Here is a 17,586-nt window from a genome sequence, read left to right on the forward strand (position 1 = left end):
AAAATATTAGTACAAACAAAAACTTCAGCTCTAGAGCTGAAGCTTACAAACAAAAAGCCAGTTACAAACAAAAACTTCAGCTCTAGAGCTGAAGTTTGACAGTTACAAAACAAAAACTTCAGCTCTAGAGTTGAAGCTTACAAACAAAAAGCCAATTACAAACAAAAACTTCAGCTCTAGAGCTGAAGTTTGACAGTTACAAAACAAAATCTTCAGCTCTAGAGCTGAAGCTTACAAACAAAAACTTCAGCTCTTGCAAACAAAAACTTCGACAGTTACAAAACAAAAACTTCATCTCTAGAGCTGAACTTCAGACTTGGCTACTAGAATGCTGAAGTTTTGCGTGATTGTCTTTGCTACTTCAGCCCCGTATGTTGAAGTTATGCGAAAAAGCGGGTACGTTTGCAATTTTTTTTGCAAAGCGGACACAAGTTAAAACGTGACACAAAAAGCGGATATAGATACAAATGCCCCTAATAAATTACCTCCAGCAATTCAAACTAATATGTCACGTTGAAATTAAATGAGAAAGCACTTCAACGGAAGACATTTTTATTGGGAAATGAAGTATATAGCGGCTCTCAAAATAATAGTAAAAAAATGTAGTATATATATATATACATACATGTTATATACCAAAAAAATGCAAATTTATATACTTCCATAGCTAAAAATAATCTTTGCCCTTTTTAATTAATAAAACTTTTCTTCTAGCAGCATCAAACGACAGGACAGAATGAACTTGAGTAGAATAATTCATTCTCTGTCTTTCTTGGAACTAAACGTAACGTTACAGATTAAACTGCACAAACAATTATAAGTTTTATAGTAGTGTCAAGACTAAGGCAGCAATCACTTAATTGTGTATACGCAAGAGTTTAGTTTTATTGTCTGTCAAAATTATACGCTATTGTTGAAATAACAGATTCCCTTTAAGATTTGCATACAATAGCACACAATAGAAAAACATAAGAGCACATCTACTCTATGATAAAATCAAATAAGGTTACATTTCCTGAAAACTCAATACTCCCTGAGAATTAGCAAATTATCCATTGAATAACCACGTTCCAAAGCATCTCTGAGATTAATTTGATCGATTAATTGTTCGTAAAATACATAGACACAAAACTCCTGCAGAAAGATGATGAGAACCTTGGCTCAGAAACCTGGCATCCTATATTTCTGAACTCTACTTCACATATTCTTCAACCCGTCGTACTGCCAAAAAATTGAAAGACACGGCAAAATAACTTTGGCAGGTGTTTTCCATATAAGTATTTGGTACCTCAAGGTTCCAAAACTGGGAAACAATGATAAACAAGATAGGGGTCAAAGCCTAACTCCCGAAATCACAACGCGTATTTCACTTCTAAAAAAATGATACGGCACATTACTTTATGTGCCAAAGCTACGGTCTCCAGCATCTCCTAAACCGGGGATAATAAACCTGAAAATTTATCAATCAGAAAACTGTAATGACCTGATGAATTCTGCTATTTAGAGAAGTGATTAAGGTAAAAGGTTGTTTGAAGATTGGTTACCCTTTGTCATTAACAGTTGGATCAAGTATTCCAGCATATACGTGTAATCTGAAAAATAAAGAAACAAGAAATCAGGATATCTACTGAAACACATCAAATACGTAAAAACTTTTGAGTTATTAAACTTGTTACCCTGGAAATTTCTCACTGAGCTTTTGGAGAGCAGGCGGAGCACCAACTGCACATATCTGAATGATGCAATTCGAGTAATCAGCAAGTTGACGAGACAAATATAATTGAGAGATCAAACCTAATACTCATTCGAGAAATGTTCATTCAGGGTATTTCCAGTTCTGGTAAGCATTGACTATTGAGCCGACCTAAACTCCATATAGAACCCCCATTTTTACACGTTACAAGTTGAGGTTTTCTGGAAATGCATAGCAAAATCTAGAACTGCTTCACAGACCAAAGAGAAAGGTAGTCACAACTGAATATTTAAACATGCAAGGTTTGCTGCAAAAAATATCAATCTCTATTTCTGGAGCATTGACAAGCCTCTCTCCCTTGTACCCGTAATTTTCTTTGTTTCTCTTCCCATTATAAAGAAAGTTGAATGGAAGTTTCGAATACCAATATATATTTATGCCAGCATGCATGTGTTTCTTAAGATCCTTAACATCCAACAGAACATTCTTCACATATCATGTCGATATCACACAGGAAAACAGGAAAAATTAGCACCCTTCACAGTGTCAACAATAGCAAACAAACATTTTAGCAAATAAATATAAATATAAGTTGGGAACTTACAACTTTAATCTGACTATTGTCAACCCCACGTTCCTTTATAAGGTCAATGGCTGCAACTATTGTACCACCTAGAAATACAAAGAAAATCCAGTCAGACGAGAAAACAAATCAAGCGACAATATCCTTTAAAAGCATAAAAACTTAAGGATTTATAGATGCTACCACAAGAATACGTGTGTTCGTCAGTACATACTATGAGAGACACATCCAACTACAAAAACTGATTTAAAGGAAAAGACAACTGTTTGCCACTAAAAGGTAGACCGACCTGTCTGGTAGCAATTTATATGGACTCCTTGGTGAAGATATCCCGGGAAATAGTTCCTTCACAAGACTCGCAAAGAAGGCACGTAGCCATGAATACTTGCAAAGATAAAGGTTGTTACAACCCCAACGGATCTTAGTTACTAGCTCTTATTAGAGAACCTATACCCCAACTCCTAACTAGAAAAGCAGAGGGAACTTGGTTATGGTGTATCACTTCAGCAGAACTATTTAAGCTTGTCTGTTATAAGAAATAAATTTAAGCTTAATTGCGCGTCAGCAATTTGGCAGTGCTACACAGAACACAATTTAGAGAGTGAGATAACAATATATCTGGAGTCTGGAAGACAAGAAGCTTTGAATAAGGTTTTGACGAAATTCTTATGATTCTGCATGAAGTGGAAATTTATGTCTTACCTAACAGCTAAGTTGCTCGGACACGGGTGCGGGTGTCCGTCAAGAGTGCGGATCTAGAGGTCAGATCCTTCGAGACATAAATTCTAAGATTCGGAGATACGGATCCTAGTATGGATACAGGTGCGAGGATCCGGCTAAAAATAAAAGTACAAAAATATCTCTAAATTATGAGAATTTTTGTGGAATACTTATGTATAGCTTGTAAATTGTGGATTTCTTTTTTATTCTCAAGTTGTAGATAAGTAAAGGATTGATTTCCTAGATAAGTTGTGGTATTTTCTTCAAATTTACCCTGATTTTGGTTCTGAATTCAAGAATCAAATTGTATCTCATCTCGAATTTTTCCATCCGTTGTGGTCAAAGTACCCAAAATTGTTTGACCAAATCCAGTACGGATCCCATAGCCGTACACATACTAGTGCCGTGTCGGCACGAGTGCGGCACCTAAAACTGTCAGAGCAACTTAGCCTAAAAACTATTCGTTAGGTTAAAAACAGTGATTGCTATTTTTTCTTTTTATATTTCTTTTCTCGTTTTTTATTGGTTTACATGAGTAAGCCATCAATGTCTTTCTTGTTCCACTAGCTAGGAGATAATTTGAAAATGTCCCCTTCGTTATTACTTATTTCAATGACGTCATTCCTTGTGGGAACCACTAGAATATTACAGAATGATCTAAAGAGGGTCATAGCTTATTCAACTTGCAGTCAATTAGGCTATATGATCTTTGCTTGCGGCATCTCTAACTATTCGATTAGCGTCTTTCACTTAATGAATGACGCATTTTTCAAAGCATTACTATTCCTGAGTGCAGGTTCGATGATTCATGCCATCCTCTCGAATAGAGCTCCTTACAAAAATTCCAGATCATTGAAGAGGAATAAAAAAAAATGGTAATTTTCCTATCAAGTACATGGATGTTTTCTAGGACATGGATTCTATATGAACCAATGATCGTGACAAGTCGTTACTACTAGCATAGTGACTTCCTCTTTCATTACTTCATTCTTTCCATATCCCTCTCCTTTGTTCTCAGTTACTCATCAAATGGCACTCAGTTCATATCTTTAAGTTCGATCATTGACAATGTTCAAAGAAAGGGTGGGCTATTGATAAAGAATCGATGGAAAACCACAATGCTAAGCGAAAGAGATGAATCCGATGTTAGGAATCATTAAATCCTATAAACGATTGTTCGGGTATATCGTGGAAATTTTTTGAAAGACGAGAATCAAATAATTTTCAGTGGTGGAACAAAATATCTCTCATCTCTCCCTCGAATAGATTCTTTTTTTTTGTTTCCAAAGGAATGTTGTTATGTTGTTTTGAAGGGTGCACTAATCCCTTGAATCCAGTACCAACATGTATCATCCCCCCTCCCCCCCCCAAAAAAAAAATACAATGTTCTTTTTCAGGCCTTTCAACCAATCGATACGAACCCGGAAAGCCGCTTTTGCTAAAACTACTATAGCCATTTCTATACATTCAATGTACTCTACGGATAGAGAAATACATAGAGTTGAACATAGTAAAATAAGAAATTGAAAGATTTCGTTGAAATTGTTCATTTGGAAATTTCCCGAAAAGCTAATCATATGTTCTTCTCTCCATCGGAATAATAGGGTCGTTATGCTCATTACTAAACTTGTTGAAGAGATGAAATATAACCAAGGTATATCTTTTTTATCAGAGGTTGAATCGATCATCAGAAGAAGAATTAGGCCAAAAATTAGAATATATTTTGGGTAGAGCCGTCAATATGAGCTTGGCACGTTGAGCCAGCCCAACCCAGCCCATGATTTAGCAGGATTGGGCTAGAATTTTTGGAGCCCGTTTAAAAACGAGGCTTTTAAGCTCGGCCCGAGTAAGTCCGTGGCCCTAATAAAATATTTATTTAAAATATATAAAAAATAAAAAGTATACTGCCTCTAGAGATGGAACGATAGAATTGGATCTTTACTAAGAGGAACCAAAACTTATCTTGAGAAGTTTCAAGAGATGGATGTTGTCGTGTATTGGAAGGACCATTCTAGAAAATATCCCGATCTTTCAATGATAGTGCGTGATGTACTTAGTATTCATATTACTATTGTAGCATCGGAATCAACATTTAGCATTGGTGGCGTGTTCTTACAAAGTAGAGAAGTTGCATTTATTATGAAAATGTCCAAACACTTGTTACCACTCGAAATTGGCTGCACAACTTTTCCCAAACTCAAACCGGTAATATTTTTTATGTGAATTTAATATTATTAATTTTTAAAATTTAATTATTCTTAATATTTAACTAATTAATATTGCATATGAATTGTAGATGTAGATGAAAGTGAAGATGTTAAGACAACCTTGTCACAAGCGGATTCAAATATGTTTGATGAAGATGATGTGTTGGATATCTCATAAGCATCATGAACATTCTCTTGAATAGTTTGGTTTGAGTTTTGACTTTTAGTGAATGAAATATAATCTTGTCTTTTACTTTTTTTGGTGTTTATTGTGATATATTGGAACAATATAAAAAGTTATCAAGTTTTGCGAATTTTTTCCAATAAGATATTTTTTAACTTTTAAATAATTATCTTTTTTAGGTTAGAACTTAAAGAAAAAATAGAAAATTATATTTTTAAAAATGATGGGCCGGCCTGTGGGGGCCCGCAACCACATGGGGCTGGGTGGACTGACCATTATAAGGCCCATCAAAATGGTGGGCTAGCGTAGCCCAGCCCGTCAATTGCTAAAGCCCACATGGACTGGACTGAGCTACCCCGGCCCGGCCCATATTACAGCTCTAATTCCGGGAAAACAAACTTCCATCGAAGAGAAGCAAATGAAAGGCTTTCATAAAAATTCTCGTAAAATCGAGAATGAAGTTTTCAGAGTTTGCATCCCTACAGGAAGTTAAAGGACAAATTTATATTGACAAGATAGAGAGAAGTACGACAATAGGCAACATCTATCTTCTACTGGTCAATCCATCTGCAATGCTCAACATAATTTTTTTTCTGGATAAGTAAATGCTGGTAGAATCTGAGCTTTTTAGCTGGAGGTCCGAAGCAGACCCCGGAGTTTAAAGGTTTCAAATTGAGCAGGACTAAAACAGAATACTTGGAGTGCAAGTTTAGTGATGAGACTTGTGAGGCTGACATTAAAGTGAGGCTGGGCGCACAAGTCATACCCAAGAGAGAAAGTTTTAAATATCTTGGGTCTATAATCCAAGGAAATTGGGAGATTGACGACGATGTCACACATCGTATTGGAGCGGGGTTGATGAAGAGAAGACTCACATCTGGCATCTTGTGCAACAAGAATGTGCCGTCAAGACTTAAAAGTAAGTTTTACAGAGTAGTGGTTAGACCGACCATGTTGTATGGAGCGGAGTGTTGGTCAGTCAAGACCTCGCATGTTCAGAAGTTAAAAGTTGCGGAGATGAGGATGCTGGGATGGATTTGTGGTCATACTAGGAGGGATAGAATTAGGAATGAAGATATTCGAGATAAGGTGAGAGTAGCCTGTGTGTTGGACAAGATGCGGGAAGCTAGGTTGAAGATGGTTCGGGCACGTGAAGAGGAAAAGCACAAATGCCCCTGTGAGGAGGTGTGAGAGGTTGGCTATGGCGGGTTCAAGGAAAGGGCGTGGTAGGCCGAAGAAATGTTGGGGAGAGGTGATCAAACAGGACATGGCACATCTTAAGCTTATCGAGGACATGACCCTTAATAGAAGGATGTGAAGGTCGAAGATTAGGGTTGTAGGTTCGCAGGTAGTTGAGCGTATTTCTTTTCGACCCTTCCAAACCTGTACTTCCTTCCCTAGCTATAGTACTAGGGTTATCCTCATATTCCCTATTTTAGATTAATATTATTACCTGATGTTTTTTTTTTTGCTTCGTTTTTTTTTTGTTTATTACTATTTCGTTTTCCGTAGTTCTTTGCAATAACTGTTGTGATTTTGCTTTATTGAGCTGAGGGTCTTCTGAAAACAACCTCTCTACCTTCATAAGGTAGGGGTAAGGACTGTGTACATACTACTCTTCCCAGACTCCACTTATGAAAATATACTGAGTATGTTGTTATTGTTGGATATGTGGCAAAATGTATTCACGGAAATTCACGAGTTACTTAAATATGAAAATTACAGAATTAAAGGGGAAAAAGATGTTTGTACCAGTTGCCAGCATTGGATCTACAACAATCACACGAGAACCTTCAGGAAATTTATCGGGCAACCTACAGAATGGACGAAAAGGGTTAGAAAAAATTTACCTCATAGTTCGTTGGCCAAAAGAACAAGAAAACTCCAAGCTCAAATAAAATAGGAAATCGCGCAACAATTTGTACTTATAGTGCGAAGGCAAGAAATACTTCATACAGGAACCTAATGCCACATTATACAATAGTAAGCAATAGTCCAGCTTCAACAAAAATACTTACTTGTTCAAGTATACAGAGGGCTGAAGTGTTTCTTCGTTTCTGCTTATTCCTTAATTTGAAAATGAACAGAAAAATTAGCATCGTGACAGTAAACAAATGGAAAAAACACAAAAAGAACAAAGTACAGGACAATATTTGGAGCTTAGATTGACATAGTTTTAAGCTTAGTTGAAAATGAAACTTTGTTTCAAAAGGCGGGAGGATCCTGTGCAAATAAGTGAGCATTATCATGTACATGAAACTCGTATGAAGCAGTAGGCTATCATGCCATTATAAGTGCAGTCACCTTAAGATTCAATCACCAAATTTTATCTATAATTGATACTCCAATGAATATTCACACATACAGGTAAGGAAGATGAGAGATTATAGTTTCCAATGCTAAAAGATGATGATAAACTTGTCTTTACCCAGATGATAAGTTTTTGTTGCAGGAAGAATTGATGATGCATGCTCGGCAAGAGCCAGACCAGCTCTCAAGATGGGAACAATCTGTAAACCAAGGTAGTAGGTGCATGAATGACCATGGCGTGTCTTCAAATTTATCTTTTATGAAAGATTGCTTCTCACAAATATATATGATAAAAACCACAACCATCAGAGTTGTCTAGTTATTAGGTTTCGCTAAAAACCAAATTTGGTAACCATGTCATGAACCAATTGAGAGGCCGGAGAAGAAGGAGGCAATTTGAAAGGAATACCCAAATATTTGGACTACAAAGATGCAGAAAATTTAAAACTTACTGCAACAGGTTCCCTTGGATCAACGAACTCCACAGATGCAACACCCATTGGTGACTGGATCTCTCCTGTTATGGTAGGCTGCAATGATAATGATAATTATTTTAAGTCAACATTTGGCAGAGGAAGAAAGTGGAAATACACTGGGTCGTTGTTGTTGTATTTGGCAAAGGAAGATTATTCATTAAAACCATCGGCATCACTATAGCTTAGTTGTAGATTAGGGTGGTTTTGTTTTACTTCAATTGCAAGAACATCAGAACAGAATAAGTCATGTTCAATTTGAACATCCAAATTTGCTATATTTAATGAATTTAGACTTCTATATTGCTAGAGTTTGATATGATCCTAGATAGCCCGAGCAAAGCGGAGAATATTGAAGATGGCCCCGAATTATCTAGCGGACCGTTGACTCGCTCCAAGTCCAAGAACGCCCGAGGGATGCATGCTGAGTAGCTGCATGATCTTCAACAATTGACTAGAAGATGTTTGGAGAGGCACTTGGAGGATTCATGCAAAGGATACTATGTTTGGAGTCTTGAGAATTGAAGAATCAAGGCCCCAAGTCAAACCGTGTAACATGGCTTCACCAACCGTTGGTTACGGGGCAAGAGGGACCTGAAGGGCGGAAAAAATAAGCTTCCGGAATTCGTCACGGTTCAACTGTGTGTTATAGTTGAGGCTAGCGTTTGGCCAGGCGAGTTTTTTTGGGAAATTAACTTTGAAACTTTTCTTATTTTACCCATTGGGTAAAATAGGGTTATTTCATTAGGAACTTAGCCTAGGGTATTTATAACAGTCTAGGGTTATTTCATTAGTAACTTAGCATATTTTGACATAAGAAAACTCTTGAGAGAGATTTGGAACCTCTTGGTTCGAGTTCAACTTTGGATTACCTATTTTCAAGACTTGGGTTCTTGAGGGTAATTTTTTTCTCCTTTCTTTATATCTAAGGTAATTGTTGCTTGAGACGTTCACGTAGGGTTCTAAATTTTCTTCTATATTCCATCATTCAGACTACTTTTGATTATCTTAATCAAACCTATTATTAGTTTTGCTTTACTTATTGTTATTTTCATATTTCACTGTTTTGTTTATCTCGGAGCGTATCAGTTGGTACCAGAGCGAAGGAACGAGTATTGTTCTAGCAAACCCACGTTCCCCAGTTTTGAAATCAAGATCCGAATAAGTTAAAAAAAGGGCCAAAAAAAGGTATAGTTCTTGTTTGCAACTAAACCTTAGAGTTGATTACAAAAAAAAAAAATTGTTCTTGAGTTTCAAAAAAAATATATATATATTAGAAAGGAAGCTATTGAAGTGTTCTTGTTGATTGTTAGGGAAAGACTACTTTTGGGTAAGAAAGATTCATGGGAGATACTTGTTAAGAACGAGCTAGTGCTAGTTCGCATTAAATCATTTTTAATATTTGAAACTGACTATTTCTTTAATGCCAATTCATTCGTGCTTTTCTCGTTATTTTCACAGAATTTCTTGGCTCCCGTTCTTAGTTTTTAAAAGTCCGTTCCTGATTACATAAACTCCACTCTTAAATTACTTTCAAGAAAACTAATTCTTGGATAGGTGATTTGTGAGTTGAGCTCGAACTTTGAGGATTTCCAAGGAGTGAGGCAGAGAATATATACGAGTGAAACATGAGAATTCATAATCTTGAGAGAATGTCTGGCGTTGAGGATGGTACCAGTGGCACTAACGCACTAGCTCAGACTGAAAGAACTAATGAGATGTCGCAAATTATGATGCAACAGATACAACATTTGACTTTGCAGGTAAAAAACTTGCAGAGGGCTAATCAGACACTACCAGTAGCTCCGACACCCGCAGTATATCAAGGTCCACCTCAAATGTGAGGAGAGATCCACCACAAGTTAGGATACCTCCACAATATGGCCCATATGAAGAATCTGAAGATGAAGATTTTGATGACTATATTGATTATGGTCATCAAGGCTTGAGAGCGGGTAGGGGAGGAGCTAGGCATGGGAGAGGATTTGGGATGCGACAATGGAATCAATACAACCAAGATGAAGGAGTTGATAGAAACTTGGATAGCATTAAGATGAAAATTCCTTCCTTTAAGGGAACAACAGATGCGGATGCATACTTGGATTGTGGAAGCAAAGGTGGAAAAGATTTACAAGGTTCATAACTACTCTGAGGAGAAGAAAGTTCAAATGGCGGTGACTGAATTAAAGGGATATGCCTCTGCTTGGCTTGAAAGAACTGAGCTTGCTCGTAGAAGGCTTGGTGACAGACCAATTGAAATTTGGGAAGTTTTATAGAGACCTTTCCATATGTTATCCACTATAAGCAAGGCAAGGATAATGTTGTGGCTAATGCACTTTCTAGACGATATGTTCTGATTAATGTGTTAACTGCTAATTTGATGGGGTTCGAGCATATTAAAGATTTATATGATAGTGACCAAGATTTTAGTAGTACGTACAAGGAGTGTAAGTTGGGTATGTTTGAGGGATTCCTTGTAGATGATGGTTATTTGTTTGGGAATGGAATATTGTGTGTTCCTAGATGTTCTTTGAGGGAATTGTTTGTTAGAGAGGCACCTAGTTGTGGATTGATGCGGCATTTTGGAGTTTCTAAAACACTTGAGCGCCTAAAAGAAAGAATTTATTGGCCCCACATGAGGAGAGATGTAGGTAAAGTTTGCGGTAGATGTATCGAGTGTCTTCAGGCTAAGTCTAAGGTTAAGCCACATGGGTTATATACTCCATTGCCTGTTCCCGAGGGTCCTTGGTTAGATATTTATATGGATTTTGTTTTGGGCTTACCAAAGACTAGGAAGGGACATGATTGCATATTTGTTGTGGTTGACCATTTTTCTAAGATGGCACATTCTATTCCTTGTCACAAGAAAGATGATGTGTCTTACATAGCTACATTATTTGAGAGAGAGGTTTTAAGGTTACTTTGGATGCCTAGGTCCATTATTAGTGATAGGGATACTAAATTTGTTAGCCAATTTTGGAGAACTTTGTGGTCTAAGTTGGGAACTGAACTATTGTATTCTACCACTTGTCATCCCCAAACAAATGGTCAGGTTGAGATAGTCAATAAGACATTGGGTAATATGTTGCGAGCTGCACTTAGGGGTAAGTACACTTCTTGGGAACCGTATACCGTTTATTGAGTTTGCTTATAATAGCTCTGTTCACTCTTTCATGTGTAAGTCTCCTTTTGAGGTTGTATATGGCTTTAATCCGCTAACACCTTTATATTTGATTCCTTTGCCTATGAGTGATGTTGTGAATGTAGATGGTAAGAACAGGGCTGAAGCATTAAAGAGGGTTCATGAGCAAGTGTGGTTGCAATTGGAGAAGACATATGACAAGGTTGCCAATAGAGCTAACAAAGGAAGAAAACAGGTTATTTTCAAACCTGGTGGGTGGGTTTGGGTTCACTTGAGGAAGGAACGGTTTCCTGATAAATGCAAGTCCAAGTTGCATCCTCGTGAAGATGGACCATTCCAAATTCTTGAGAAGATTGGCGACAATGTGTACAAGTTGGATCTCCCAGGTGAGCTTAAGGTGAGTGTGACATTTAATGTTTCTGACTTATTTCCTTTTGGTGCAGGTATGTTGGATTCGTGGACGAATCCTTTTCAAGAAGGAGGGATTGATACGATCCTAGATAGCCCGGGCAAAGCGAAGAATATTGAAAATGACCCCGAATTATCTAGTGGACCGTTGACTCGCTCCAAGTCCAAGAACGCCCGAGGGATGCACGCTGAAGAGCTGCATGATCTTCAACAATTGAGTAGAAGATGTTTGGAGAGTCACTCGGAGGATTCATGCAAAGGATACTATGCTTGGAGTCTTGAGAATTGAAGAATCAAGACTACAAGTCAAATCGTACTGTTGGCTACGGTTCAAGAAGGACCTGAAGAGCTAAAGAAAATAAGCTTCTGGAATTCGTCATGGTTTAGATGTGCGTTACGGTTGGGGCTACGGTTTGGCTAGGTGAGTTTTTTTGAGAAATTAACTTTGAAACTTCTCCTACAACAACAACAACATACCCAGTAAAATCCCCACTAGTGGGGTCTGGGGAGGGTAGGATGTACGCAGACCTTACCCTACCCCGGAAGGGTAGAGAGGCTGTTTCCGGGAGACCCTCGGCTCAACAGAAGAGATAATAATTTCAGAAAAGAACGAAAGAAGAGATCTGTAACAACAAAAGAAGTAAGAGAAGTAATAATAATATCTTAAAATACACCAAATAAGTGAAAGGGAGTGCAATAATAACTTTGAAACTTTTCCTATATTACCCATTAGGTATTTATGATAGCCTAGGGGTATTTCATTAGGAACTTAGCATATTTTGACATAAGAAAACTGTTGAGAGAGAGATTTGGAACCTCTTGGTTCGAGTTCGACTTTGGATTACCTGTTTTCAAGACTTGGGTTCTTGAGGGTAATCTTCTTCTCCTTTCTTTATATCTAGGATTCTAATTTGCCATTTTTGGGAGGCAATCGAATAGTTTTTCAATTGTTTCTTGAGACGTTCACTTAGGGTTCTAGATTTTCTTCTATATTTCATTAATCAGACTACTTTTGATTATCTTAATCAAATTTATCATTAGTTTTGCTTTAATTATTGTTATTTTCATATTCTGCTGTTTTCTCGAATTGTATTAGAGTTCCATGCATAATAACGAAAAACAGATATTATCATAACTCACCAACCAATCTCTTGAAGCTTCATACATAAGCAATCTACCAAGTTCAGACATGGCATTCTCTACAAGAAAAGTATAAAATTGACATATCTTTGATCAAAAGGACAGCCAAATGAAATATAAATGCAGCAATTAAGAGGGATGTGCGTTCACACAATATTAGAAAATGTTGCATCGGACAAAAGCTGCAAGTACCACACATAGAATACATGCATGAGATAGTTTGGCCACGTCCTACATAAACTTCAAATATAGAGTAATTGGTAGGTGTGCGACATTATTGTTTAACCCAAAAAATAGTTTTTACGGTCAAAACAATTAATTTTATGTTTTAGAGTACAAACCGATTTAACACACTTTTCCAAATATAAACAATATAAAAAGGAATAATAATTGAGAAAGGAAAGAAATTTTTTATTGATGTTAGTAGCATTTATTCCGCATACGCTACATATTTAATTGCCAGAAATAGAACAATGAAATTCAACAACGCAATTGAGAGAATAATTGAGTAATTTTCAGATGGGGATACAATGTAAGGAATAGGGGACTAAACAGTATTTCTATCCCGGAAACAGCCTCTCTACCCTTTTCGGGGTAGGGGTAAGGTCTGCGTACACTCTACTCTCCCCAGACCCCACTAGTGGGATTTTACTGGGTATGTTGTTGTTGTTGTTGTTGTTGTATCCGTAATTGATTGCCTTGTCCAGCTCCTGTCCATTACTATCATTTATTATACGCTACATACTGATGCGTAATAATGGCAAATCTCGTGTTAAATGATTCTTTCCTTGTTCGTGATTATGAACGATCTTTCGTAACAGGCCGAGCCTTTTTCTTCATAATCACTTCCCGTGACTAATAGTTATGGTACTAATATTAGCTCCTAATGTATTTTAAACATCATTCTCAATAACTTTGCCGACATGTGTTGTAATCTAATTGATTCATGTGGCAAGGTTATTTTCCACTAATACAGATACTCCCTCAATCTCCGAATAATCTCAAATGAATACTCGGAAAGTGGTAAGTTATTTATGCCAGGAAAGTTTGCTGCCTCTTCCCGAGATTATAATGCATGCTGCAGAAGTGAAAAGACATGTGCCTCTTTCATTTAATGCTAGGGACACGTGGCTCAATATGATTGGCTCTTAGATTTGTAGCGATTTTCTAGATTCTGTGACAGTTCCATGATGACGTAACTCTTTCCTATAAATACGAAACCATAAACCCTCAAAACCTTATTCTACCATTTCCTTATTCTTAGAAATTCTCTCTGCTTTTTCGTTCTTTGCTTTCAACCACCTCTTCTTCTCTTTCCGCTTTTTTGTTTTTTGCTTTCATCCTCTTTCTTCATCCCTCGCTTCCAAACTTCTACTTATCGTGCTATCACAACGGATGAACTTCCTAACGTACTAGCTCTAGGAGAAAAGGAAGAAGATTTCGTCGCCTTGGCTCCATGCTAAGTAGAGGCAGCACTACTTCCACTAAGGGAAGTTCTACCAAAACTTATTCTACGTCCAAAACTTATTTTAAGGGCAAAACCAACGCGAAGATATCACGGAAATTTTGGCTGAGCCTTTAGTCTTTGAAATTATACCACAAGCATTTTTTTGTGCAACCAACTGCGTTGAGTAGAATAAGAAGATTAGTCAAAAGGATGGCCGTAACGATCCAACTGACCATCTCCATTTTCTTATCAAGCCATGCCATCTCCCACTTGTTCTCAAAGAGTGTCGTTGCATATCAAATTTTCCAGTCGAAGCTCCTCGTGAAGATGAACAAATAACTAGCTACCTCAAAGGTTATTCATTCGTGTATACTTATTCGTTCTCCCTCGATAACCTTCGCGGTAGTTAGTTATTCGTTCGTCTTCACGAGGAGCTTTGACCGGAAAATTGGATCTCGAACGGCACTCCTTGTGAACAAGTGGGAGATGGCATGACTTGATAAGAGAAGGGTGTTCTTTTGACTTATCTTCTTATTCCACTCAGTACAATCAGCTACAAAAAAAAAATCTTGTGGTATCTTTCAGTTTGCTTTTGCTTTTAAAAGAAGTTTTGGAGGTAGAAAAAGTTTTGGAGATAGAAAATGTTTTGGAGGTAGAACTTCCCTTATTGGAAGTAGTGCCGCCTCTACTCACCATGGAGCCAAGGCTACGGAGTCTTCTTCCTCTTCTCCTAGACCTAACTGGAGCTACTAAGTTAGGAAGTTCATCCACTATGACATCACAATGAGGAGAAGTAGCAGGGTTGGAAGAAGTTGAAGGTTTGGAAGCCATTAGAGAGATAAAAGAGGATGAGAGCAAAGAACGAAAATATAAAAAGAGAAGAAGGTAGTTGAAACCAAAGTACGAAAAAGCATAGAGAATTTCTAAGAATAAAGCAAAGGCGAAAGAAGGTAGAAGAAGGTTTTGAGAGTTTATGGTTTCGTATTTATAGGAAAGATTACGTCATCACAAACCATCCTTATGGGACTGTCACTTCAAAGTTACAGAGCCATTATTGCATAGAAAACCGCTACAAATCTCAATAGATTAAAACACGTGTCACCAAAGTTATTGAAGAATAACGTGTAAAATACATTCGGAGCTAATATTAGTACCGTTACTATTAGTTCCGAAACTGATTATGAAGGAAAAGATCCGAGCTTGTACGAAAGATCATTCATAATTACAAATAAGGATAGAATCATTTAATACCAGATTACATGGGATTCACCATTATTATGCTATCGATTACGCATCGGTTATGTAACGTATAATAAAGCAATAAATGACAGTAACAAGCAGGAGGCTGACAAGGCAATCTTACGGTTAGAAATGCTATTTAAACTCGTATTCTTTACGTTGTACCCCCGTCTGAAAATTACTCAATTATTCTCTCAAACACATTGTTGATTCTCATTGTTCTATTTCTAACAATTTTATATTTAGCTTACACGGAAAAAATGTTGCTAATATTAATAAAATTTCTCTTTCCTTTTATCTATCAATTTTTTTGTTCAATTGTTATTCCTTTTTATATTATTTCTATTTGAAAAAGTGCGTTAAATCAGTTGTTAGTGCCCCAAAACATTAAATTAATTGCTTTGACCGTAAAAACTATTTTTAAGTTAAATAATTATGACAATTGAAAGTGCCAAAATGCAACATGGTAAGCCTAAAATCACTCTTAGATAAACTATACACTCAAATTTAAAACCAATAAGTTGAATATTCAAATAAAAATAGTTTTTGACAGTTATATAGATACTGGCAACTACACCTTAATCACAAACAACAATTACATTGATATATTATTAAAAGATATAAAAACATTAACATTTAAAAGTCAGTTCCTTTTACATTTATCCATTAAAAGAGACACTATATTTCACATTTGGAATAAATTTCAAACAAAGCAACTACTTTTTTTTCAGCACATAATAAAGGGTGCTGATGCAAAATTCAGTAACAGACTCAAACTTCACCCCTCATAGATTATCTTTCTTCATATCCAGTTCAGCATGATTTTTAGCAAGATTTAATTTCAGCATTAAAATCTTTTGAATGAAAAAAAAGAAGCTAAAATAAATTAGAAAAACTTCACATACTGAAAATGGGGCTAGGCGTCTGCTCATTTCGAAGAACTGAAACCCAGTGCTTTATCAGAGGATGTGGTGGAACAAACACCTAAAAAAAATCAATCAATTAAACTAACATCACCAATTAAATTAAACTTGCTTCTGTATTTATTTACTAAAAGAAACATTTTGTCCCATCATCAGAAAAAGTTAAAAGAAAATCCAAAAACTAAGATTCCACGACATTATTTATCAAAACACAATATTCTGAACAACCAAACAAAGCGTTAGATGAGTGAACTTTACTTACCAGCATTCTATTACCACTCATCACTTTGTTCTCCGCCGCCATTGAACACACCACAATTCCCCTTCGTTGAATAGAATTTGAAATCTGAGCTCAAAATAACAAAAGCATAAAATTTATTTCATAGATTACTATCCCAAGATTACATGAATCTTCTTATATCATAATCTAGTCGTCCTTTAATTAATAATCACATGTTAAAATGCACTGATAATATACAAAAATCTTTACAATGACCGGGCAAAAAACTCGCGAAAGGGTATATACCCGTAAACAAAATCACGTAATATGGTGAATATCTCCATAAAAATAAAATATATAAAAGGGGTACAAGGGATTGTTAAGTGGGGTTAATTAAAGTACCTTTTTGTAGTGAAAATTGAGGTTTTGCCGATAGAAAGAGGCGGCAGTGGAAGAGGGTAGTAGTGAGAGAGAGGGGTCGGGGGGTAGACGGTAGGGGTGAGGGGTATAAATAAGGGAGTGGTGGGACGCCATTGGTAAAAAAAAGGTAAGCTGAGAGCTGAATAATTTTAGGTGGATTGGGTATCTTCTCAAATTCCTTATTCTTCGGGGCTGGTGACGAAGGCTTCTCTATAGACAAGGCAACGGTGGGGATGCTCTTTTTTTGGGTTTTATCTCTATTTTTCATCTATAATAACTGCACTATGTAAATCACTTACACCTTGTTTGGATGGTTATTTCGTTTGTACTATTATATTGTATTATCACTTTAAATATAATATTAATTTAATTATTACTTATATTTTATTATATCGTATTGTTAAATTCATTATTATGTAACGGCGAAAAGTGTTATTTTATGGAACGACGGATTCGATGTGGTGGCGTCGTTACCTT

The 17,586-nt window shown here is 36.6% G+C and overlaps 1 protein-coding gene across 2 annotated transcripts; it reads right to left on the reverse strand.

Moving 5' to 3' along the window:
* Positions 1 to 961: 961 nt before the first annotated feature.
* On the reverse strand, positions 962 to 17,332 carry LOC104242718 (uracil phosphoribosyltransferase). Of its 2 annotated transcripts, XM_009797796.2 has the most exons (13): positions 17,092 to 17,332; positions 16,732 to 16,815; positions 16,452 to 16,530; positions 12,861 to 12,919; positions 8,150 to 8,227; positions 7,816 to 7,897; positions 7,406 to 7,454; positions 7,140 to 7,201; positions 2,298 to 2,365; positions 1,677 to 1,732; positions 1,545 to 1,592; positions 1,398 to 1,450; positions 962 to 1,303 (listed from the first exon to the last, which is right to left on the reverse strand). In XM_009797796.2, exons 1-12 carry the CDS (start codon positions 17,221 to 17,223, stop codon positions 1,399 to 1,401), a joined length of 849 nt encoding a protein of 282 aa, XP_009796098.1. In that variant the 5' UTR covers positions 17,224 to 17,332; the 3' UTR covers positions 962 to 1,303; position 1,398. The 2 variants fall into 2 exon arrangements, with proteins under 2 accessions (XP_009796098.1, XP_009796097.1); XM_009797795.2 differs by having other exon boundaries at positions 962 to 1,450.
* Positions 17,333 to 17,586: the final 254 nt, after the last annotated feature.

This window comes from Nicotiana sylvestris, chromosome 7, assembly GCF_000393655.2.
Source record: "Nicotiana sylvestris chromosome 7, ASM39365v2, whole genome shotgun sequence".
Taxonomy (NCBI): Eukaryota; Viridiplantae; Streptophyta; class Magnoliopsida; order Solanales; family Solanaceae; genus Nicotiana; species Nicotiana sylvestris.